This window comes from Cucurbita pepo, chromosome LG06, assembly GCF_002806865.2.
Source record: "Cucurbita pepo subsp. pepo cultivar mu-cu-16 chromosome LG06, ASM280686v2, whole genome shotgun sequence".
NCBI classification, from domain to species: Eukaryota; Viridiplantae; Streptophyta; class Magnoliopsida; order Cucurbitales; family Cucurbitaceae; genus Cucurbita; species Cucurbita pepo.
Genome location: NC_036643.1, coordinates 4,414,648 through 4,440,377, shown reverse-complemented (window position 1 = coordinate 4,440,377; position 25,730 = coordinate 4,414,648). Strand labels below are relative to the sequence as shown.

The window sequence follows — 25,730 nt, the reverse complement described above, 5'->3', positions numbered from 1 at the left end:
ACCGGGGTTGCACATCCGGTGATTGATCCAGATGTCTCCTACGCCACTTCGGAATCAGGAGATGTTCTTAGACCTTTTTTTTTAACATCTTTAGCCCCAAAGTATAAACTGATAACTATAAGACACCAAAGCAATGCAAGAAAGAGTTCTGTAGGTTATAATTTTCCAGGAAAAAATATTGAGTGTATATTACAGATACAAAATGTGTAGTAAAACCATGGATGCCTAAGAGTACAACCTTTCCATTTGGAGTCAAATGAGTTGACATAAAGTTGTATTGAACTACAAGAACTACAGGGAAGAATTGTAACTACTACTGTTTCCTACTCGACACCAAATCGATGTCTTACAGTCAATGATTTACTCGAAAGGTTTACACATGATCATCTGATGATGTTATTACTGTCAGTTTGCTTCAGGCTTCCAACAATCCTTGCGAGGCTAAAAAAATGGCAGTTTTCCAAATCGTGAAACAATGAAATAAACAATTCATCATCCCTTGGGCTATATAGTTCAACTCGTCATCTGGGAATGGACAGGCATGCCCATTTGTGGCACCCTTTTCATGCAATGCACCCACATGTTCTGGGTACTTCCATTTCCAAAACAAGGTTGGTTCTTATATCAGCAGCAGAAGAAGAGTATGTATTAGATTTGTGGCTGTGATCGTATCTGTAGTTCGGGTTGTTGGGGTTGCAACTGCAGTTGTGATTGAGGCTGGAGTTCCTGTTGGGGATGGAGCTGGGGCTGGGCTTGCAATTGTGGTTCTGCCTGAGGCCAGGGCTGGGGCTGCGGTTGCAGTCGTGGTTCGGGCTGGGGCTGCAGTTGCAGTTGTGGCTGTGGTTGGGATTGGGGTGGCAGTTGTGGTTGTGGTTGGGATTGGGGTGGCAGTTGTGGTTGCATTTGTGGTTGGGGTTGGGGTCCAGCAGACAGCCGATTCCTACCCCGGCCTCTTCGAGCACCGACAATACGAGAAATCAACGAGTTACCAATATTAGCCAAGGCACTCGGTCCCATCAGCTTTAAGCCAAACTCTTTCACTAGATAAGGAAGTCTACTTTCATCCTCTTCAATCGCGAGTAGCAGCTCGCGTGCCTGTTCACGGGATACAATTGTGTAAAGCTGCATCAGCTGTTGTTGTGAGGGATCTTCACAATCCTCTGCCAGTTCTTCAATGCTAGAACTTTCTCCCTTGTCCCTGAATGTGATTTTCATGATCCCCATTGATTTTTCGCCATCTAACGACGAACCGAAAATAAAGGACAGATTTCCAACTTCAATGTCGGGATTCCTGAAAAGATCCACCAGAATATCGTGTCTGAGATTTCTTGGCAAGTACTTCCTTGAATGGTTTGGTCGTCCCCGAGTTGCTTGGTAAATACACGAAGCTTCTCGTAGCCCGCTCAAGAAGGCACCATGCATGGTGGCTGGATATTGCTTAGTTGTGGCCTCACCGGCGAAAAATAATCTGTTCCACACTCTCTCTGCAAGAATATCATAATCGCTGCCAGTGGACCCAACTCGAACGTGAGAGTACGAGCCATAGGAAAATGGATCGTTGCCCCATCTCGTGCATATCGTCTGTATTGGATTCGGCACGTCAACCCCTTTCGAGCTAAATATGCCTTTACGTAGAGAGGTAACAAGGTTAAACGAGAAGTCTTACTGAAATATTCATACGGTAATTCACAACCAAAACCGGAGAGATCATACCTCTGAGAATTCCAAGAACCCTGTGGAGCAACACAGTTGGATCTGTGCATTCAAACGCTTCAGCAGCTTCTCCAGCAACAAGAGCTATAAGAACTGCACCTCCAGAAACAGTATGATACCCATAAAACAAAAAGAACTCCCCCCGCTGATGGCAATGCTCTCTAAGACATCCAAATGTATCAAGGTCTTCCCCCCAGAAAACATGAGGAAACACCATTGCAACTTTATTCAATAATCCAAAACCCAATCTCTCAATCGCCGCCACCTTCCTTTTAGGTAACTCCGGTTCAAATCTGATAAGCTTTCGCTTCAGAATCCCAAGCGGAACCGTGCACAGGACCATATCAGCTTGAAACACTTGATCACCAGCTACTACTTCTACTCCGTCACTTCCATATTTAATGGTGTCAACAACCTGCCCGTAAAATATCGGAACTCCTTCACATAATGCTTTTATCAATCTCCAATTACCTCCTGCTAGAAAGCAATGGTCACCGCCCATTTCATAAGGATCATCTTGATCCCAATGCACAGCAGACAAATTCGAAAGACATCCTGCATTTGCATATTCCAAGTTTGCTAGATGCCAATCGAGAAGTTGTCGTTCATCCTTGCTCTGAGCCACAGCATACAATTGCCTGAGTTTTTCTAGAACGGTTCCAAGAGAAATGTTATTAGCCAATCCTCCCATAATCTTTCTCAGTTCAGTCACTTTGTCAAGCAATTTATTAAAAATATACTCAATCTTAGCATCAGTATCTTTTTCAATCAGTGTTCCATCAGGTTTATACAATGGACAATTATCTCTAACCTTATGAAGTGGAATGGAAAGTTGTCTAGCTAGAACTCCAAGAGGATTAGCATGGATACCAGTAATGACACTACCACCAAGATCCACAGCAGCAAATTTGCCCTCCAGACCCATCTTTTGTGTATAAACTCGTCCACCAGGTCGATTCCGACCTTCCAAAACAACAACCTTAAAACCAAACGATAATAACTGCCGAGCTGCAGCCAACCCGGCAAGACCTGCACCGATAACAATCACAGATCCTTCAGATGCCTCCTCTGCCACTTGAGATGTAAAGGTTGGTGTCACCCCAAAGTTTATATATCCATTGTACAGAAGGAAATCATACGCCTTACTAATTAAATGTTCATACTCACTGCTCACACTCTCTTTAATCTGCCCTTTCGACAGCCACATTCGTACATTACCCCGCCATCTCGCGATGATATGATTTCTAACAACAATGTAATCGTTCTGCTCTTTCCCACCCAATTTCTTGACCACTCCCGCTTTGATTTCCTCCTCATGAAGCGCATCAATTGGGAATCCAACCGATAATGCTATCATAGCCTCAACTTCAGTTTCCTTCTCCAGATCCTCTGCCGTTTTGCTCTTCTTCTTCGAAACACCCCCTAAATGCTGCTCTATAACCTCGTCCATTAAATCCTCGTCATAATTTCGCGAAGTAGCTTTCTTACGCAAGGAACGTTTCAAAACTAAACCAGGGGTGCTATCCATCATTCAACAATACGTTCCTAAAAAGATTCAATCCGTCTAAACATTTAACCTCCAGAATCGCACCAAGAAAAGAACCCTCGTTTCGATCACTACTCCTTACATATTTGGACAAATTCTAATCAATCAGCACACAATTATCGAGAAACTCCATGAGAGACCTCAGAATTTGAAAAATAACATTACCGCCTTGCACGAGTATCCCCCAAAACAACGTCAACCACTTCCGCTGGTAGAATTTCTCAAAAATACTTCTCGTAATCGACGTGAGGCTTTGAGATGGACGAAAGAAAATCACAGCCCCAGACGTAAACAATGAAATTAAGAAAGAACAGAAGCAAGAAAACGTATCTCGATTAAGCCAAGCCAATGGGGGAGTCGAAATTCGCCAAATTGAAGACCTAAATCAGAAATGGAATCGACGAACACAATTAGGGCAACTCGCCTGCATGGGTTTAAGGCCAAGGATTAACGGAGAAGAAAGGAGAAATTAGGGTTTTGGGTAGAAACGAGTTGAAGCAAAAGGAAAAATTTTCGTATTTTGAAAATTGACCTTTTATATACTTTATTTTCTCTTTTCTTTTTTCTTTTTTATTTATTCTCTAATAGTTTATTTGTTTATTTATTGAGCTACAATTAAACTTCTAATTATTCCTTTTAATTGTTTATATATATATTAAAAATCCTTTACAACTCAATTTTAATTATACATAAATTAAAATAGTCGTTATAGTTCGTCATTTCAACTTAAAGATATCGTTGATGTCATTTACAACATCATTTACAAAATTGCTCGTTACATATCAAGTTCCAAGGTATAATAATCAAAATAGAGTATTTTAGATTTTGATGACGGGTCGTACACTCACGTATTGACTCAACATGAAGGGGTATGCAGCCACGGACAACACGTCCTAAACAAACATGATCGGGATATCATGCGATCATAAGCAACACACCTTGAACAAGCGTAGCCGTGACACAGTGTTTGTTTGTTTTTCCTTGCCAGAGTTTCAAACAAAGCAGACCCAAAGATAATGCAATTTAGACATCTCGAAAAAACACAAGTGGAAATGGAATAGTTTGCGGAAAATAAATCATAATAACCAAAACCAAGCCATACTGAGCATTAGCTTTGTCAAAAAAGTGTGCTTACCGATTTCGAGACAAATAAACTGAGATCTCACATCAGTTGGAGAGGGAACAAAACATTCCTTGGTATAGAAATCTCTCTCTAGTAGACGCGTTTTAAAAATCTTGAGGAAAAACTCAAAAGGGAAAACCTAAAGAGAACAATATCTACTAGCGGTGGACGTGGGTGTTACAAATGGTATCAGAGTCAGACAAAGTGATGTGTCAGCAAGGAGGCTGAGCCCCAACAGGGGTGAACACGAGACTCTGAAGGAGAGTGGAGGGTAAGATGTCACATCGATTGGAGAGGAGAACGAAACATTTTTTATAAGGGTGTGGAAACCTCTCACTACAGACACGTTTCAAAACTTTGAGAGAAAGTCGGAAAGAAAAAAAAGCTAAAGAAGACAATATCTGCGAGCGGTGGATTTTTGAAGTAAAAAACGTGTGCTTTATTCACTATACCCTTTGTCATCAAGAAAAACATTATACAACTAATACAATCCATTGTCCGAGTAAATGTATAAAAAAACAACCTGCGGCAGCTAATGTCGCAGAACCATGTCACAATCTGAATGAATTGAGCCAATGGACTTTGATCCAAGACAAAGAACTCACATAACCATATACTTCTTCATCCATCCACTGTAAATATATTAGACCCACCAATGTCTTTGTAGGTCATCCAGGCTAAATCTTACTACCCGAACAACGTTGTTTCGTTTTCTCATCTCCCACGAGGATTTACGAGCTGCGAAAACACTGCACTCGTTGCAACGTCTTCTGCGTCGTCGTCGGTGCCCGAGTTCCCTCCATCAATCATGCTTACACTATTATCAAATGGCTCAAGTGGAGTCAGTTGGATGGTAGGGATGTGGTTCGTGCTGTTGTCTTCGGGTTCCATTAGAGCAGACGACATTTCCTCGAGCTGAAGAGCGTATTCCAGGTTCCACAGGACGTCGCCCATGGACGGCCTGTCGACACCATACTCGGCTAAACATTTCTCCGCTGTTTCACCGAACTTCTTAAGCGATGCGGGATTAACTTTCCCTACCAGATTTTGGTCCATGATGTTATCTAGCATGCCTTTCTTCTGCCAAGTCATTGCCCATTCTGCTATATTGACTTGTTCTCTAGGCAGAACAGGGTTTAGAGCTGGCCTTGTACAGAGAACTTCCATTAGCACGACCCCGAATGAATATACGTCGGACTTCTCGGTCAGCTGCTGTCGTCTGAAGTATTCGGGGTCGAGGTAACCAAAACTACCCTTGACAGCAGTACTAACATGAGTCTGATCCAGAGATGGTCCGGTTTTTGAGAGACCGAAATCTGCAACTTTGGCGACGAAATTCTCGTCCAAGAGAATGTTCGTGGTTTTGACATCTCGGTGTATAATGCTTTGAGCTGCACCAGTGTGAAGATAATGAAGCCCTCTAGCAGCACCGATGCAAATATCAAGTCGTTGCTTCCACGACAACGGTGGTAGATCGGTTCCATACAAGTGACTCCTGAGAGGTCCATTTGCCATGTATTCGTAGACAAGAACCATTTCCGATCGTTCGTCACAGTAGCCAATAAGAGACACTAGGTGACGATGTCTGAGCTTTGATAACATTTCAATTTCGGTTCGAAATTCAGCAAGACCTTGTTCTGATCTGGGGTTACCTCTTTTAACAGCAACCTTTACACCATCTTCAAGTGTTCCCTTGTAAACTCTACCGAAACCGCCGACTCCAAGGAGTAGATTTTCGTCGAATTTGTTCGTAGCATCGAGAATTTCCTGAAACGAGAAGAATCTGCCAAGACTGGAGGAAGTCAATGAAAGGAAGCTTGCAGTTCCACTCTTTTGAGAAGTTGTTGACACTTTTGTCATGGTTTGAGAGTTCCCATATAAGGGCAAAGGCAGCCATGGTTGTGCTGGTTGAGTAGACTTCGACTTGCGACGTACGAAACAGCAGTAACACAAGACGAGCAAAGCAATGGCTACGACAGCTCCCGAGACAGAACCAACAATTATTGCTATAGTGTTCTTCTTCGAGGGCGCATTCGGCAAAAGGCTTTCAACGGACGAAGTTCCATCCAAGCTCCCGACTCGATTGTTTATTTTCATGATCTCCAAACCATTCATGGTTGCATTGGTGATGTCTGCCATCGTATCTGGACCGACACTAACAGTCAAAGTAGCCGAATCTGCTGAGTTCGAAATGAAGTCTTTGTAATAAGGCACGCCCAAGTCACCCGTTAACGACGATAGATCGAAGCTTCCCAGAGCATTATCAGAATTGATGTAAAGATTGAAAACCAGACTGTTAAGAGCCTTGCTCATGATATCACAAAAGTGTACTCGAACGAAGTATTGAAAATTTGGCTCGACCGAGAAAACCCAAGTCAAGTTAAAGTTCACGTTCGGTACATTCGGGTCTCCCATGGCATCGGCAGTAGCATAAACCAAGTTCGGTGCAGTTTCTGGCGTAACACCGGCATGATACTTTATACTCCCCGGGTTAGCCGAGACATTCACTGCAGAACTATTGACATGGAGGTATTTCATATCATTCTCCCAAGTCCTTCCGAGCGTATCATTTTGCGAAGTGAGTAAAGGACCTCCCATGTTTAGTCGATAAACAGTTTCGAAAGCAAGTTCAGAGATACCGCTAAACGGAGCAGATGGATTCAAAGCCAATGCTTGATCAGGTATCAGCTCATCAGGCATCGAAACAACCTCGATCGCATTAACAAACGATACCGAACCATTAAACGGGATGAACGTAAGCGTCAAGGAATCTGAAGTGACATTGATTGCATACTCCTTGAACATAAAAGAACCATTATAGTTCTTGAAAGTGAAGTTATTCAACAACACAAACTTCTCAGTAACAACAGTAATCGACGCAGACGCCAGATTTCGCTCCGACTTCGGAATAGGATAAAAGTACAACCGAACCCAATGCCGACCTTGTTTCTTGATATCGAATTTATACGACGCAATGCCGGTGAAAACCCGAGCAGATTGATAGATTGGAGATGGCTCACTTGTGCCTTTAGAACTAACAACAACAGAGCTTCCACCATCAATGGCGAACAAGGAATGTCCAGAATCAGGAACATAAGTTCTTCCTTGGAACGTGATGTTTTGTGTAGAACCACATGATATCAAATAATTATCAATGGGAGTGAAAGCGGCGCAAGATCCAATACACATGAACAATACGCCAGACAGAACCAGAAACATTGAAACAAGCTTCATTTTCACCATTTTCAATACCCACAGATCCTAAATTCACTAAAACCCCAACAGCGTCACTTCAAGAACAAATCTAACAAAACCCTTCAAAACCCACCTCCATATGGATCTATCTAACAATACCCATTTCACAAATTTCACAGATAAGAACATGAAACTCCATAGTAGACCAGAATCAGGTTTAGAGTGCTGAAAGAACAAAGAGACAAACAAGAAATGAGAGTGTTACCTGATGAAGAACAGATAATCCTGAAAAGGGTATTGGGGAAGTGAAGAATCAGAGAGAAAAGAGGCCGGAGAAGGGAAGGAGAAGAAGAAGAAAGATCCCACTAATCCCGGCATGAAAGGGCTCTAGAGCAGAGTTTTTTTAGTGCAGCCACCACACAAAACTTTCCAGCCTGTTATCGAGGCTGTCATCAATATACAAAAACTAGAGACCCCACAAATAAGAAAAGGGGGATGAAATGGAAGCCTTCATCAAACTCTTACTCACGCCATGAACAAACACTGCCTCTACCTCACCTCTCTGCTACAGAAACTGCGCTTTTTCACGCCATTTTCCCTTCAAAATCTCCACCAATTCAATTCATTTATGTTTTCTTTTCTGTTTTCCCCTCATTTTCTAAAATGGGTTAGTGATAAAACTCCTTAATCTGCCACTTAAACCAAGAAGAAACAATGATTTAACCGAATTTGGGGAGTTTTCGTTAGAAATTACCAAACCCTCGAGCCTCTCCTACTAATAGAGAAATATTTCTTCTTTATAAACTCAGAATCATTCCCGACTCTCTCACAACAATTCTCCCCTAGAACAAAGTATACCACATAATCTCCCTCGAGAACCATAAAACTCTTGAAAAGTAATAGTCTTCCCTTAATTAAGTCTTGACCTCTTCTCTGAATTCTCCTCAAATAAACGTCTTATAACAAATAGAGATATATTCCTTACTTATAAACTCTATCGTTATTATATATAATATCATACCATAAATATTCATCTACATTATTATGGAAATGAATTTATAATATATATATATTAATGTTTTTAAGGATTGAAAGGGTATGGTTGCTGTGCAGGGACAAACGATCAAGCCGGACCCGCTTTACGCGGCTTTAAGATACGGAAGAGCTGGTGATGGGTCGTCAATTGACGGTGTTAAATCGCCGTCAACTTGATTCTTTCCTCGGAGACGCCTGCTTTGCTAGCTGTTTGACGGCTGTATGACGGTGCTATAATTAATATTTATTTTTATTTATTTATTTATTTTTTAATCTATCGTCAAAATTATTGTATCTGTCTGTCATTATGCCATACTATATTTAGCTACTTATTATTAATAACAAAAATAAAAAATAAAAATTAAAAATTAATCCTTCAAATTTATTTTTAATTAACCGTAAAAACTATTTTTAAGATTTATTAAAAATATAAAAAATAAAATTAAAAGACAGAAAAATCATTACATAATAACAGAATTAATTTATTAATTGGATGTAACCCGACAGGCCATTACATTACATTAGAATTGACTTCGAAAATAAATAAATAAATAAATAAATATTGGATTTATTTCTTATAATAGGCGTATCCAAGCACATGGCCACGTACTTTCAACGTCCCTATCACTCTTTTTTTTTTTTTTTATTTTTCTCCCTATTATTTAAATCTTATAAATAATATTTTTTTCTCCGTGGTTTTACTTTGGACTTCCCCAAAAGGTCTTGTAACAATGAAGATAGTATTTCTAGAATTATAAATTCATGATCATTCTCTAAATTAGACAATGTGGGATTTTCATCTAATCGATGATGTTTTAGTTATTTATGTACCATGTATTGGGGATGATGCCTGCCCAGTGTCGGAAGGTCAAGGAAGTTGGCGACCTGATGACATGGGAGCCGGCGGCCGTAACTATAACGGTCCTAAGGTAGCGAAATTTCTTGTCGGGTAAGTTTCGACCTGCACGAAAGGCGTAACGATCTGGGTACTGTCTCGGAGAGAGGCTCGGTGAATAGACATGTCTGTGAAAATGCGGACTACCTGCACCTGGATAGAAAGACCCTATGAAGCTTCGCTGTTCCATGGGATTGACTTTGGGCCTTTCCTGCGGAGCTTAGGTGGAGAGCGAAAAAAGCCCCACAAATAAATATAATTTTTTAAAATAAAAATAATATGACCGGAAAAAATATAGTGTTGGGTTGATAACTCTAATCAAGCTGTTATATACTAATTATTTAATGAAAAAATAAGAAACGGCTGTCCGTGGCCGCATTCTGCCGTGGGTTCCGCCGAGAGACGCGTCGTTTTAAATAATAATAATAATAATAAAATTTATTTATTTATTAAAAAGAAATTAGTTAAATTCAACTCCACCGCTTTGACTTGTAGCATTATTAATTTATAATCACTAATTAAATTACAATAATCCTTTTTTCCTCTTTGGATTCCAATTTCTTAAATATCAATTATTTTAACTTCAAATTTTATAATTATTTAATTTATAATAATATAAATATTAAATTTCTAATTTTAATTTTTGTATTTAATTGGACACCAAATTAAGTTCTTATTTAAAAAAATTTGAATATGTCTCGATGTTTACAAATTTATTAAATATTAAAAATTTAGGGACTAAATTTACTGCGAGGTCTCATGTTGGTTGCAGAGAATAATGAAACATTTATTAGAAAATCTCTCTCTAATAAACGCGCATTAAAAGAAATAAATATATTTATTTATTTCAGACAGTTACCCTTTTAATTAAAGCATAGGTTAATATTAAGAGATGTATTATCAATAAAATAATTACATTTTTTAAATGTAATTTTGGGTAGGATAATTAATATTATATTATTATTATGGTAATTAAGACCAAATTATTACGTCTAAAAATTAAGAAACTATATTGTTAATTTAATGAAAGTTAAAAGAAATAAATATATTTATTTTATAATATTTTAATTATGGTGACAGTTTTGAAATGGGATTAAGAGAGTTGTTATCAAATGATTAACTATACTTTGTGGCTTTTGACGCTTTTTTTTTTCTTTTCTTTTGTTTTATTTTTTAATGAAAATAACATTCAACCTCATATTCCACTAAATATATTTTTAATTTGATTATGCATTTATTTAGTCTATTAATTTAATATATTTTTTAATTTTTAATTTTATATCCGATAATTTTTTAAATAAATTTTAAAATGACTAATCTTGTATCTAATAAATTTATGATTTATTTAATGTATTTTCCAATTTAGAATTTTATTTTTGTTGGAGCGTGAAATAGTTGCTCGTCTAACATATGTTAAAACTTTAAAAATTTTAGACTAACGAGATATTTGAATAATGCATAGCTCTTATCGCACCTATTGTCTGTACCCACATTCATAATCTTTAAAGAATAGACCACTTGAAATGTCACATTCCAATATTTTTTATTTATTTATCATACGTCGACAAATTACGGATAAATTTTATAGTGCAAATTTAATATACATTTTGCAAAAACGTCAAGTCAATGCTCGAGTACAAAACCTATAAAAATTAACATGAATAAATGTATAAAATTGTTATTATATCTACTCCTGAGTACTTTATGCTAAATTAATAAAAATACCCTTAAATTTTATAATTTTTTCTTCTGAAGCTACTTAAATTTTAAAAAACGAATACCCTTTAACTATTATATATATATATATATATATATAAAAATTTAAAATATAAGATTTCTTTCTAGAAAGAATTAATATTTTGTTTTAAAATACATATTAATTTTTAAAAATGTTTAAAAAATACCGTGGAGAAAAGAAACTTCAAAAATATCTTTAAACTTTTGTAGAGCACTCTTGAAATTTAAAAAAAAAAAAATCCGTACCTTCGTTTAAAAAAAATATTCATATATTGACGGTGAAAACTTTTTATATTTTTTTATTTATAATGGTAAAATTTGTAAATAGTACTTTTTAAATTTTTATGAGTATAAAAATACTTCTAATATTAATAAAAAAATTTAAAGTTTATAGAATTTTTTTTTATATAAAATACTAATAATTTACCGGATTATTTAAATATTTAAAAAATTAAATATATTTTTTTAGATAAAATATAAAATTAAATATTTGTATTAATTTAGCCTATAAAATAATAATAATTTATTTTTAGAGGGAGGAATCGAATATTTGAGGCGGAAAATAAGAATAAGAAGAAGGAAAAAGAAAAACGCAAATAAAAAGTTATTATTTATTTTTATTTTTATTTAATTTTCAGTCGTGTGGTTGAGAAAAATAACCCAAAATTAATATTTTTTTGTTTTTAAATAAAAAAAGTGCTACGAATAAAAAGGGAATTTGGTGCACCAGCAAGCACTGCTCCGCTGGCATCGATCCCAAAAGAAATGCAGAGTCACGTGGGTGACGTCATCCGCATCCCAATTTGTTTGACAACTATACACCCCGCATGACACGTCACCCTTTTACAACACATCGTTGCTTCTTGTGTTGGGATTCGTTTTCCGCCACTCCATCCTCTTAAGCTACCGATACACAGACTGGGCCCGGGTCGTGGACTTGTCCGATCCAAGCCCAGATACTTATTCCAAATGGGCCTATTGAGGCCCACTACCGATATTTATTTATTTCTTTATTTTAGAATATAGATAAATAATATTTTCCTTTTAATTTAGTTGGGAAAAAATGGTTAAATATTTATTCTTCCAAACGCTAAAATATCGGCCCAGTATTGATCTCTACTCGGCCCATTTAAGCCCAAGACCGCTTGCAAACCCTAAAAAATCGATTTTTTTTTTATTGGACAAAAATTGAANTTTTTTTTTTTTTTTTTTTTTTTTTTTTTTTTTTTTATTATTATTATTCAATTTAGGGGTGTTCTTATGATTCGATGACCCGATGTGAAATCCTACTTCGATTAGAGAAGGGAACGAAACATTACTTATAAAGGTGTGGAAACCTTTCCCGTTCTACTAGCAGTGAGTTTGAATTGTTACATATGCAACGGGCCAAAGCGGATAATATCTACTAGCAGTGAGTTTGAATTGTTACATATGATATCAGAGTTCGTCACCAAGCAGTGTGCCAGCGAGGATGTTGGACCCTTAAGGGAGCGGATTGTGAGATCCGACATTAGTTGGAGAGGGAAACGAAACATTTCGTATAAAGGTGTGGAAATCTTTCCTTAGTAGATGCGTTTCAAGACCGTGAAGTTGACAGTTGATACGTAACGGGCTAAAATGGATAATATTTGTTAGCAGTGGACTTGAGTTGTTATACCCCACCAACTCAGATTATCTAACCCAAACTATAAAAGTTAGAAGGGATTAGATTTTGGGTCGGCGGATTGACACTTGTTTGATCGGGTCAACCTGGTCAACCTGAAAATAGGGTTACAACCCAGCCCAATCCTACTATACTTTTAAGATTATTATGAAGATTAATATTTAACATTTCTTACCCACATAGTAAGGTTTGATATTTAAATTTTATAAAATTTTAGTTATTAATATAACATATACGGTCTATAAATATAATTTTTTAAAATAACTGAAAAGGCAACCCCAAATCGACAATCGACGAATACGACTCTCTACAATGGTATGATATTATTCATCTTGAGTGTAATCTCGAATCGACGAATTCGACTCTCCACAATGATATGATATTATCCATCTTGAGCGCAAGCCCTCGTGGCTGTGCTTTGGGCATCTCAAAAGGCTTCAAACTAATGGATATTCTTTGATGAAAAATCAATAATCATTTGCTCAATTAGTAGAGTTTGTGATTTTATGATGAAAAAAAAGCAAGAAAAATCGTCAAAGGAATGAAATTAAATTCAGAATTGGAACCTTCTGTCTTTCAAATTTGAACCCAAAAAGGATTTCGATGAACAAGAAGCAATCGAAGAAAAAGAGGCAAAATTTTCGATTTCCTATGCAGGGAAAGTGACACCTGTGGTCTTTATGACTACCAAAAGTGCACAAAACCTGAAGCGTTTCCATTGCAGTAACCCAAATTAGCCCCATTACCATTACCCCTACATGCCATTCAACCGCCAAGCCGATGCCCACTCCAAACCCCTCGACGTTTTCAATCCTTACAACGATGAACACCTCCTGATTTTGTTGGGGTTTTCAAGAATCATTGTTTTAACATCTGGGTTTTGCAATGGACGACGGAGAGTTCTCGATGGAATTGGATATGGCGGTTCGAGTTGTTCATTTGGCGTGTGCCCTTTGCCGGAGAGTTCAAGAGGGTTTGGTTTCGGCCGATAATGCCCAAGTTATGGCCAAGGATGATGATTCTCCGGTGACGATTGCTGGTATCCCTTTTATTTTCTTTTGAAAATGGTTGCTGTTCTTGGTGGGGTTTGTCCCGAATGTGCCTCTTGACTGTATTTTGCTTTGTTTATGTGTTTGTTTCACTGCTGGGAAGAGCAAGAAATTGAAAATATGTAATGCTTTCAATACTTATTGATATCAAGAAGACACAGTAGAGACTAATGCAGCCATCTGGGCTGCTTAGCCATTGCTCACATTGTCCAAAGGCCAAATGTGTATGACTTTATGACCTCTAATTTCGTTGGAGTGTACTCTGTAGTTTGCCTCTAAACATCCATTTTTCTTTTGTTATCTCTTCATTGTTTGTTCATCAATTCTTTCCTGTTCTTATCTGGATTGATGTTCTTCATAAGTTGTGTATTAACTTCTATATTGATGTATTATGAGGAAGATAACACACAAACTCTGTCTCTAAGTCATGCTGCTAAATGATTCTAAATAGGAAATCCCACGGGATTTGTCGATGCATCGAATCGAACACTGTTAAAGAATGGAAACATGTGAGGCTGTTGATGATATTAAATGCAGTTATGATGAGTAGGAATTGGGAGCAATTGGTATATGAACTTGGTCAAGAATATTGATAGTATAAAAGGCTGATTCCCATACCATTGGTTGAATGCTTCCTTAGTTTATGCATTTATTATTATTCTTCATTTGATGGGTTTAAAATTGTAACAACCCAAGCCCATTGCTAGTAGATATTGTATGCTTTAGCTCGTTGCGTATTGCCGTTAGCCTTATGGTTTTAAAACGCGTCTGGTAGGGAGAGGTTTCTACACCCTTATAAGGAATGCTTTGTTCCCTTCTCTAACTGATGTGGGATCTCACAATCCACTCTCCTCGGGGCCAACTTCATCGCTGACACATCACTCGGTGTCTGGCTCTGATACCGTTTGAAACAGTCTGAGCCCACCACTAATAGATATTGTAACAGGTCAAAGTGGACAATATTTGTTAACGGTGGCCTTGGGCTGTTACAAATGGTATTAGAGCCAGACACCAGACGATGTGCCAGCGAGGACACTAGGCCCCAAGGGGGTGGATTGTAGATCCCACATTGGTTGGAGAGGGGAACGAACCATTCCTTATGGGTGTGGAAACATGTTCCTAGTAAACGCATTTTAAAACTGTGAGGCTAACGAAGATACATAACGGGCCAAAGCGGACAATATCTACTAGCGGTGAGCTTGGGCTGTTACAAACATGGTGCAATCACTCTTTTGACCTTTTAATTTAAAACCGTTGTTGTGGTCTACAAACTTAGGCTTTCATATTTCGATTGTTCAAATAAATCTCCTGTACTTTTCGATCTCTATAAAAATTCTGTTAATGGCTTGGCTGTAGCATTAGTTTGAATGGCTATAAGAGGTGCAGTGGTAGAGCAGATTTTATCTCACAGATGAATGAAAATGTTTGCTAATGAACAGATTCTTTTGACCTTTATCGTTCGTTCCGTTTATCGGTTTTTCATATGGTTGGTCAATTCATGAACAGATTGGAGTGTACAAGCAACTGTTAGCTGGATCCTTTCCGAATACTTTGGAAGCAAAAACGTATCCATTGTCGCTGAGGAGGATGTACAAACTCTTTCTAAGCCGGATTCGAGAACTCTGTTGTCAGCTGTGGTAAAAACCGTAAATGAATGCTTAGCTGAAGCTCAAAGATATGGCCTTCAATGTCCACCTAGAGAACTCGGAACTTCTGAAATTCTCGAGGCTATAAGCCGGTGCAATTCAACCGGTGGCCCGACAGGAAGACACTGGGTGCTCGACCCTGTTGATGGAACATTGGGTTTTGTTCGTGGGGATCAATATGCCGTTGCTTTGGCCTTGATTGTAAATGGTGAAGTAGTTCTTGGAGTTCTTGGATGTCCTAATTATCCATTGAAGAAGGAATGTTTTGATTATCATTATAAGGCAGCGACACCGAAATCATCGCAACCATGTTCCGGTACCTTCGAAAAAGGTTGTGTAATATATGCAAGGAGAAGCTGTGGTGGGGCGTGGATGCAGCCATTAGTCCATGGCGATGAGAAGCTCGAATGGCCAAACTCAGCTAGCCTTGTTCGAGTTTCTTCCATTGATGACCCAGCACTTGCAACTTTCTGTGAACCTGTGGAGAAGCGGAACTCGAACCACTCGTTCACCGCAGGGCTGGCTCACAGTGTCGGGCTTAGGTACAGAACAACAAGAACTTTACCAAACTTTAGGTTAAGTTAATGAATTTTTTTTATGCACAACATGTGAAGAGCTTTGCTTCAAAATGGATTCTTATGCTTGTCACTATGATCACTACTAGTATAAGAACCCCCCCTGGCTATAGTTACAACTTCTCTTCATAGTTACACTCATGTGGCAGGAAGCAGCCGTTACGAGTCTATAGCATGGTAAAGTATGCTGCCATAGCTCGAGGCGATGCCGAGATTTTCATGAAGTTTGCAAGGACGGGATACCGAGAGAAGATATGGGACCATGCTGCTGGTGTTATCATTGTAGAAGCAGCAGGAGGCGTGGTAACGGACGCAGGAGGTCGTCCCTTGGATTTCTCAAGGGGAATATACTTAGAAGGTCTCGACCGGGGAATAGTTGTTTGCTCGGGGCCAATCTTACATGAGAAAATCATTGGAGCAGTCTATGCCAGTTGGGATTCTTCCAGTCTATAAAAGCTTTCCCGACAAACGATCGATCGAGTCGACTGACTAGCCACCATTAGGTACTTATTTCTACCCAAACTGATTCATCTGATTAAATTCTTGTCTGATAGAGCCATTTGAATAAAGTTTGTTCATATCTTCTGATTGGCTGGCTGCAATGTGATGAATGTTCTTGGCATTTGTTCTTTACTACATGACTTTCCAGTAGAACAGATACTGAATTTGATATTAATACAGAAAGAAACAAAGCAGAAAGATTCTCATCCAAAACTTGTCCTGTTTTTTCAGCTGGAAAACCAAACTAACACATGTTTCTTCATTTAAAAACACCCAGACCAAGTAACCAACTAATCATACATTATAAAACAACATTATCCTTATGTCTTCTTCTTCTTGTCCTTGTCTGATCCATCTTTACATAGGAACCCCACATATGAAGCCAATATGGTTTGTACGATGGTCCAAGCCCACTACTAGTAGATATTGTTCGCTTTAGTCCGTTACGTATTGTTGTCTGCCTCATGGTTTTAAAACGTGTTTGTTAGATAGAGGTCTCCACACACTTATAAAGAATGTTTTGTTCTCCTCTTCAACTGAAGTGGGATCTCACAATATACTATTTGTAACAGTTTGAGCCCACCGCTAGTAGTGTTGTCTGGTTTGGCCCGTTACGTATTGCCGTCAGTCTCACGGTTTTAAAACGCGTCTGCTAGGAAGAGGTTTCCACACCTTTCTTAGGCTGTAACGACCCAGATCCACCGCTAGTAGATATTGTCCTCTTTGGGCTTTCGCTTTCGGGCTTCCCCTCAAGGCTTTTAAAACGCATATGCTAGGGGAAGGTTTCCACACCCTTATAAATGGTGTTTTATTCTCCTCCCCAACCAATGTGGGACATCCAACCAATGTGGGACATCACAGTTTCGTTCCCTTCTCCAACTGATGTGAGATCTCCTAATATACTATTTGTAACAGCCCGAGCCTACTGCTAATAGATATTATCCACTTTGACCCGTTATATATCGTCGTTAGCCTCACGATTTTAAGACTTGTTTTAAAATCGTGAGACTGACGTCTATACGTAACGGACAAAAACGGACAATATCTGGTAGCTGTGGGCTTGAGCGATTACCGTTGAAAACCTCGACGGTCAACAGAATAATAATTATAAAAAAAATGATATGAGGGGAAGTTTGAAAAGTAGGGTCTTTAGGTGTGTATAACCCTTTATGGGTTAGGTAGATGTGCTTGTTGAAGGCAAAACTTTAATGCCTTTGTTGACTTTGTTTGTGAGTATAAAACGTAGAGTTAGCCAAATTTAATTAAATTAGTCATTAATTAAACACTTCATCTTAGTTTATAGTATTGAAATGTTGCATTATGGCCTACTCACCCATTTCTGTATTTATTAAGGAAATTTGGCTTGGATTCTTGTGGGTTGAAAGATTGGGATTTTTCTTCCTTGCTTGATTTGACTTCTTTTTATATATATATATATATATATATATATATATCTATTATTGAATAGCACGGCCTAGGGCTACGATAGCTTAAGATGGGTGACCTTATTGTACGGTTCCAAAGAGCACTTGTGTATGTGATGCACGTGAAGGTGTACAGCAAAAAAGTTGTTTTAAAGTTTTGTTGTTCGTTCTATCTATTTCCGTCAAATGACCTGGCCTCTTCTGGCTCTCCCACCGTCTACAGATTTTTGCTCACCCCAGTCCTTAGTAGCGTTGACAAAGGAGAACAGCCCCCCCCCCTGTTGTTGATAGATAGAGAGCTTATCGCTCTGCCCTTTATAGTTGCGACTGCCCAAATGCGAAAAAAAACTCTTTGAACCAGACTCCATCAACTAGTTAGATTCAGGCTCCTTGGCTCATTCTTCGATTGCTGGAGTCTTGACTTGAAACACTTTCTTTTGAAAGGACAAAGATCAGTGTAAATCCTGACTTTAAGAAGTAAGCAAGCGCTAGAAAAAAAATCCCCATGGAGCGATTTAGAAAGAGGTCTTGCTTTATAAGACTGAACCCTTCTTTCTTCTATAGGAATAAAAATGAGATCAAAAAGACCATCATGAAAGTCTTGCTTCCTCTTGGAAGCACCATCAGTATTGAATTTTAACCGGTTCACCAAGTTCTACCTNAAAAAATATATATATATATATATATATATATAGTCTCAGAACTTTTAATTTTGTGTCTAATAGGTTACTGACAAATTTAATTTTTTTTTTAAAGGATTTTATGTCTGATGGAACTTTAAACTTTCAATTTCGGATCTAAAATATTAAAGTTAAAGAGACTAGAACTTACCCAAATTTCAAAAAAATCGAGTGAATAAATTTGTAATTTAACTAAATATTTATTACGAATAAATATATATATATATATATAATTTTATTTGTTATTTAAAATTTGAAAATTTTGACTTTAAAGTTAATAATTTTATTTGTTATTTGTAATACTAATTTTTCAAAAATTTTCTAGATGAAAAGGAAGTTTCCACGATACAAATTTGAACTCTCTATTATATATTTTAATTATAATAATATTATATATTTATTATGTTAAATAAGGATTTTACTTTATGAATTTTCAAATTTAGTCTATTTTACCTCCACGTGGCGGATTATCTTGATATTGCATTAAATTTTGATTTTTTTTTTTTAATTTAAATTTTGGGGCCCAAACCTTATCTTTAAATTAAAATTAAAAAACGACGTGGCAAGTCGGTGTTTTTAATTGGTCCACGAAAGGTTACGATCGGACGGATCCGCTTGGTCGCTTTCCCGAATTCTTGGGGCCCACTTTCTACTAATGTCAGTAAGTGGGACCCACACGCTATTATAAAAAAATAAAATAAAAAAACAGTAAATATAAAAATAAAAATAATTACTTACCTTTTCCTTCCCATTTTCCCCGATCCACTTGGACTACCAATGTCAGTATGACTCGATAATCCGATCGACTTGGACTATCTAATCCAATTCAACACGTTAAATTTCTTTTCGGTTTAGGGTTGGGTTAAATTTTTAGAAACCGAGACACAATAAACCTGACAAATAGGGTTACAACTTCGACCCTATTTTTTAAAAATAATATTTTTAACTAATGTTAATGATGCTTCATGCAGGCGAGTTGCAACCTACAATCCGAACTGAGGATGGGTTTTTGGAGTTAGCTCACCCTCGCGAGATCACGACCCTTTGTCCCGGCCATTGTAGCACGTGTGTTGCTGAGGGCATAAGGGGCATGATGACTTGACGTCATCCTCACCTTCCTTCGACTTATCACCGGCAATCTGCTCAAGCTTCCAACCTCAACGGTTGGCAACTAAACACGAGAGTTGTGTTCGTTTATACAATTGTGTATACATATATTTATGATTTGGTTGGTTGAGTTCATTATTTAATAAAAGTTATCTTACGACAGTAACAATTGAGTTGAGTCTAAAAAATATTCTAATCAGACTCAACCCAACCCAACCCGAACCCGAACATCCTAGTCCACTTTCATTTTTTGACATACAAATATAACAAGTCAAATCAGCGGTGTGAAAATTAGATGTTTGATGTAATATAATGAATCATAATAATTCTCAATAAATGTATAATTTTACTTTAAAACATACCATTCGAGTAGATCTAGTCGGTGGAATGATAAAATTACCAAACTACCCTCGAAAACATTACGTAATTGCTCGTTTAAAAGGGCATAATAGTGAAAAAAACATTGCTTGAAAAAGGAAAAAAAGAGAGAAACATTTGACTAAGAGTATGATGGGAAGGGAGCAATTAGGCAAAGCAAGAAAATGAAATGAATTTTGAGTTTCAAAATCTAAATTTGCTTTTAATAATAATAATAATAATAATAATAATAATAATAATAAAAATGTAAATTAATGGGACCCATTGTACGTCCCTCACATGGGTCACACCCCATGATTTGCGCTATCTTTTTTCAAGGCCATTCTTTTTGTTCAATCTAAATATTATTTTAAAAAAAAATTATAATAAGCTAATAAACACGTCACGCTCCGTTGAGAACGATATTTAACGACATGAATTAGATGAAAGCATAGTACAAAGAGAACGATATTTTTTTTAATAATAAAAAGATCGAATTTTTAAGTCTATTTTAGTATTTAATATTGAAATTTTATAATATTAGATATTAAATTTTGAAATGACATAAAGTTAAAGGAAAAACATATTTTAAAGGATTGAAAAATATATTTTTATTTTAATTCAATTTTTGGAAATTTTTAAATTAGTCGACCCAACCAACAACCTAATCCTATTTTAAATATTATTATGAAAATTAAGAATATTTGGCGTTTTTTAGAATTATGAAGGTTGAGTTGGGTTAAATTTTTATTTTCAGTGTAGGTTAAATTGAATTTTTTAAAAATTTAAAATTTGCGTCTATTTTTTTTAGTCGACCCGACCAACACAAAAATAGGGTTACAACTTAACTCTATTTTAAAGATTATTATGAAAATTAAGAATATTTGACGTTTGTTACCAATATTCCTGAGTCACTGTGAATGTTTGATATCTGAGATTTTAGTTATTAATGTAACATTTGTCGTGGATAAATAGAATTTTTGAAATAATTATATATAAAAAAACAAAAAAATTCAACTCATTTATGCGTTGTGAATTTTACTGAGTTTTTCGGATCACCAACATAACCAATTCAAAATTTCGAGTGGGTCCAAAAAAAATCTCCTACCCGAACCCACAAATTTTGAATCAAAGTACATTTTCAACATGAACCCACCTAATTATCTTATCAACTCATTTAAAAAAATTAATTTTTATTTATTTAATTATTTATTTTGGTTTAGAAATTTTTAATAATTTTTTTTTTTTTTTTAATTTTCAAATTGGCCCCTCTTGGGCTTGGACTTTTCGTACGAAAAATTCCAGTCACCGGCTGAACCGGTCACCCTACTCCTCCCCTCCCCCCTTTTCCTTTATAGACTCATCCCCACTCCCAAACTGCGAGTGAGAATTTTTCGTCGTCAAAATTCCCAAATCAATTTGTTGTTTAAAGCAAAACCCATCTGACAAAACCGCGTCAATTTCCTTTTCCTGATTGTTTATTCCTTTTTTGTTCCAGATTTCGATGTTCATTTGAACCACCCATTTCAAATGGCGCTCTTCAAATCCCCCATTCCGATGGATCTGATCTGCGAGATTCATGAACATTTTGTGGATTCTGAAATGGGTTTTGATTCAGATCTCTGAATCCTGTTCTGGGTCGATTTGATTCTGTTTTTCTGGGTTTTTTAGGGCTGAAATTGGGGGAAAATGGGTAAAACGATGAACAGTTCCGGTCGGGATTGGACTCAGATCTATGCGATCTATGGAGTAGATCAATGGCAGACCATAGTGTTTCTTCTTCTTCATGCTGTGTTTTTTACTGCGCTTTCCCTTTTTTACCTTTCTTACTTCGAATTCATCTGTTCTTTCTTCGAGATTCTGTTCTCTGGCGCTTCCGCCCGTTTCGCCGTCGGATTCACCGGCTGCGTCACTGCCATCTCCGCCTTCTGTCTCTTCTTCGCCGCCGCGAACATCTTCTACTCCTCCCTCCCTCTCCACTACGAAATGGCTCTCCGTATGGTTAACGCCGTCTCCGATTGGTCAACCGTCAAACACGCCCTCGACCTCGGCTGCGGCCGCGGCATTCTTCTCAACGCCGTTGCGACACAGCTCAAGAAGGTAAAAATTAAATTACCACAAAACTTGATGGGTTATACAGTAAATTTAATCTTTCGTTTCTGAACAGGAAGGGAGTTCGGGTCGGGTTGTGGGGTTGGATCGGAGCAAACGGACGACGTTGTCGACGCTTCGAACGGCGAAGATGGAGGGTGTGGGAGAGTATGTCACGTGCCGAGAAGGCGATGTTAGACGGCTGCCGTTTGGGGATAACTACTTCGATGTGGTGGTTTCCGGTGTGTTTGTTCACACGATTGGTAAGGAGCATGGGCCGCGTACGGCGGAGGCGGCGGCGGAGCGAATGCGAGTTGTCGGAGAATTAGTTAGAGTGTTGAAACCGGGTGGGACCGGGGTTGTGTGGGACCTACTGCACGTGCCGGAGTACGTGCGAAGGTTGCAAGAATTGAAGATGGAGAATATTAGAGTCTCGGAGGGTGTAACGGCCTTCATGGTCAGCAGCCACATCGTGTCGTTTACGAAGCCACTTCATCACTTTGTGGGGTTTGGCGAGGTCCGATTGGACTGGAGATGCTGACCTGGCATAATCTCATTGCCCCGTCAGCTTCTTTTTTTCTTTTTTTCTTTTTTTTTTAAATTGAGAGAGAGAGAGAAAAAAAAATCTCGTAATTTTAATTATAAAGTAATTAATAGGGTGTAGTGGTAATTTGGGTAGGCGAAGCAGACCCAAAAGGTTTAATGGAAAATATAAATATATAATTATGCTGATTTTTCTTTTATATTTTTTAGCCCTTGGTTTATGATTTTTGGGGGGTATTTATGTCTTTTCCTTTGTGTGGTTAGCTTGATTGGATTATGATGAGTTGTCTTGAATAATAATGTAGATGAGCTAGACTACTATTGAATTTTAATGTCGAGGGTGTTTAATTCTTAAGTTGGGTTCTCTTCGATTTGCTCGAATAAGCCCGTGGATATCGAGATTCCACAAGCGGTACTTATTGATACTGTATTTGAAGCAGTTGTTCGAATTCCTTATGATATGCAACTGAAACAAGTTCTTGCGAATGGGAAAAGGGGCGGTTTGAATGTGGGGGCTGTTCTTATTTTACCCGAAGGGTTTGAATTAGCCCCCCCCGATCGTATTTCTCCCGAGATTAAAGAAAAGATGGGCAATCTGTCTTTTCAGAGCTATCGTCCCACTAAAAAAAATATTCTTGTGATAGGGCCCGTTCCTGGTCAGAAATATAGTGAAATCACCTTTCCTATTCTTTCCCCGGACCCTGCGACTAAGAAAGATGTTCACTTCTTAAAATATCCCATATACGTAGGCGGGAACAGGGGAAGGGGTCAGATTTATCCCGACGGGAGTAAGAGTAATAATAATGTTTATAATGCTACAGCAGCAGGTATAGTAAGCAAAATAATACGAAAAGAAAAAGGAGGATATGAAATAACCATAGTGGATGCATCGAATGAGCGTCAAGTGGTTGATATTATCCCTCCAGGACCAGAACTTCTTGTTTCAGAGGGCGAATCTATCAAACTGGATCAACCNTAGCCCCCCCCCCCCCGATCGTATTTCTCCCGAGATTAAAGAAAAGAGGGTAATCTGTTTTTCAGAGCTATCGTCCCACTATAAAAAATCACATTTCATATTTTTTCCCCGGACCCTGCGACTAAGAAAGTCTCATATACGTAGGCGGTAATAGGGGAAGGGGTAGGCGGGAACAGGGGAAGGGGTCAGATTTTTCTCCACTTAGCCTCTAGACCCATTTGACCTAGAGTCAGATAATTGGGTCTGTACGGTCTGTACAACGACCCAAACCCGCGACTAGTAAATATTATCCGCTTTAGTCCTTATCTCCCACTCCTAGGAAAGAGGTGTGCGACCCAGTATCGAGGGGGTCGAGATATTTACGTGGAAGCAAAATAATCCACAAAAATTGTATAAAAAGAAAAGGATGGTGAGTGATTAATTAAAGAAATAATAAATAAGAAGGAAAAAGGAGGTGGGTATTTATAGAAATGAGATATAAATATGCATAAATAAATGTATGAATAATAAAGATGAGTGAGGGAATGGGGTCTTTGGTCAAATCACTATCATATAATTTTGATGCTCAAATGTATCCATTACTGCCAATTTCTATCCACATATTATTCATTTTTAATATCATATAAATAAATTAAAATAAATACATTATTTTACTTCCATTTTTCAATACAATAAATATGACAACTTTACCTGTTTAATTTTTTTAGTTAAATGACAACTTTACCCTTTTTCGTATATGTATTAATTTTAAAAGTATAGAGTTCTGATAGATATATTTAACCGTCGCACACTTATTAAAGAAATTTGTTGACATCGATGATATTTTAAGCACTATGGAACGTGTAATGGGGTCGGACCACGGTTAGGGATGTATTCATCCATATGACATTAACATTTTTTTGGCACTTTATATGATAAGATATGAATTGACTTGACGTTTTCTTTTCCGTTCTTCTCGTGGCCTACAATCAAAGGTGTACTCAATTTTTCTAAAATATCATTTTCCTCGTAGGTTTTGAGATGTTTGACGGATCTAAACTTGTTTTTTGGATTTGGTGTTTTATTTTAAAATACGATGGATTATGTATTATTTATGCTTAAGTATCTGTTGGAGTTAGAAATTATTTCACAGTGGAAACCAATGGGCTGTTGATTTGTTAAAATTATTTCAATGCAAGTATTTTAGAACATATATCTAAAATTTAAAACTGAAACCAACAAGGTCCTATGGTCTAGTGGTTAGGACATTGGACTCTGAATCCAGTAACCCGAGTTCAAATCTCGGTAGGACCTCCTTTTTTTTTTTTTTTCCTCTCATTATTTGGATAATTTATTCCTTTTCTTTTAATTATCTCTTCTTTCCAGATCATAATGGGTCGAATTGAGGCCCTTCAAATATTTGAATGAAAGAGAGGAAGAAAATAAAATAAAAATATATTAACCAAAAATAGAGGGGAAAGGGAAAAAAAGGGATGAAAAAAAAAAGAAAATAGAAAAAAAAAGGATAATTGAAATAATTGAAATAAAAGGAAAATATATTAACAAAAATTAGAGGGGAAAAAGGAAAAAAAAAATAAAAATAAAAAAAGATGGATAATTTAGCTATGATATGGAAAGAATGGATAATTAAAATAAAAAGAAATTATCTAATAAAAAAGAAAAAGGGATAAAAAAAAAAAGGTCCTACCGAGATTTGAACTCGGGTTACTGGATTCAGAGTCCAATGTCCTAACCACTAGACCATAGGACCTTTTTGTTTACAACTTTTCCATTAAATTTACACATAGTAATATGTACTTCTAGTTTTAAAATTTAGAATTTCACCCAGCAATTTGATAAAACTTTGTTAATAATTTTCATGAATTTATTAAAAT

At 37.2% G+C, this 25,730-nt stretch overlaps 4 protein-coding genes and 2 non-coding genes across 6 annotated transcripts; 3 read left to right on the top strand and 3 right to left on the bottom strand.

Annotated features, from left to right (window-relative positions):
- Nucleotides 1-134: 134 nt before the first annotated feature.
- LOC111796596 (lysine-specific histone demethylase 1 homolog 2) lies at nt 135-3,751 on the bottom strand. Its single transcript, XM_023679289.1, has 2 exons — nt 1,714-3,751; nt 135-1,625 (listed from the first exon to the last, which is right to left on the bottom strand). The coding sequence occupies exons 1-2, from the start codon at nt 3,242-3,244 to the stop codon at nt 649-651; spliced, it is 2,508 nt and encodes an 835-aa protein (XP_023535057.1). The 5' UTR covers nt 3,245-3,751; the 3' UTR covers nt 135-648.
- A 1,046-nt stretch (nt 3,752-4,797) lies between these two features.
- Nucleotides 4,798-8,241, bottom strand: LOC111796594 (receptor-like protein kinase THESEUS 1). Its single transcript, XM_023679284.1, has one exon. It carries the CDS (start codon nt 7,623-7,625, stop codon nt 5,097-5,099), a length of 2,529 nt encoding a protein of 842 aa, XP_023535052.1. The 5' UTR covers nt 7,626-8,241; the 3' UTR covers nt 4,798-5,096.
- Nucleotides 8,242-13,506: 5,265 nt separating this feature from the next.
- LOC111796628 (PAP-specific phosphatase HAL2-like) lies at nt 13,507-16,828 on the top strand. The gene is made up of 3 exons (XM_023679342.1): nt 13,507-13,946; nt 15,463-16,144; nt 16,327-16,828. The coding sequence occupies exons 1-3, from the start codon at nt 13,793-13,795 to the stop codon at nt 16,628-16,630; spliced, it is 1,140 nt and encodes a 379-aa protein (XP_023535110.1). The 5' UTR covers nt 13,507-13,792; the 3' UTR covers nt 16,631-16,828.
- A 4,811-nt stretch (nt 16,829-21,639) lies between these two features.
- LOC111796634 lies at nt 21,640-23,231 on the top strand. Its single transcript, XM_023679349.1, has 2 exons — nt 21,640-22,346; nt 22,414-23,231. Exons 1-2 carry the CDS (start codon nt 21,936-21,938, stop codon nt 22,876-22,878), a joined length of 876 nt encoding a protein of 291 aa, XP_023535117.1. The 5' UTR covers nt 21,640-21,935; the 3' UTR covers nt 22,879-23,231.
- A 1,846-nt stretch (nt 23,232-25,077) lies between these two features.
- Nucleotides 25,078-25,149, top strand: TRNAQ-CUG. Its single transcript has one exon. It is a non-coding gene; the product is annotated as a tRNA-Gln (tRNA).
- Nucleotides 25,150-25,534: 385 nt separating this feature from the next.
- Nucleotides 25,535-25,606, bottom strand: TRNAQ-CUG. The gene has a single exon. It is a non-coding gene; the product is annotated as a tRNA-Gln (tRNA).
- Nucleotides 25,607-25,730: the final 124 nt, after the last annotated feature.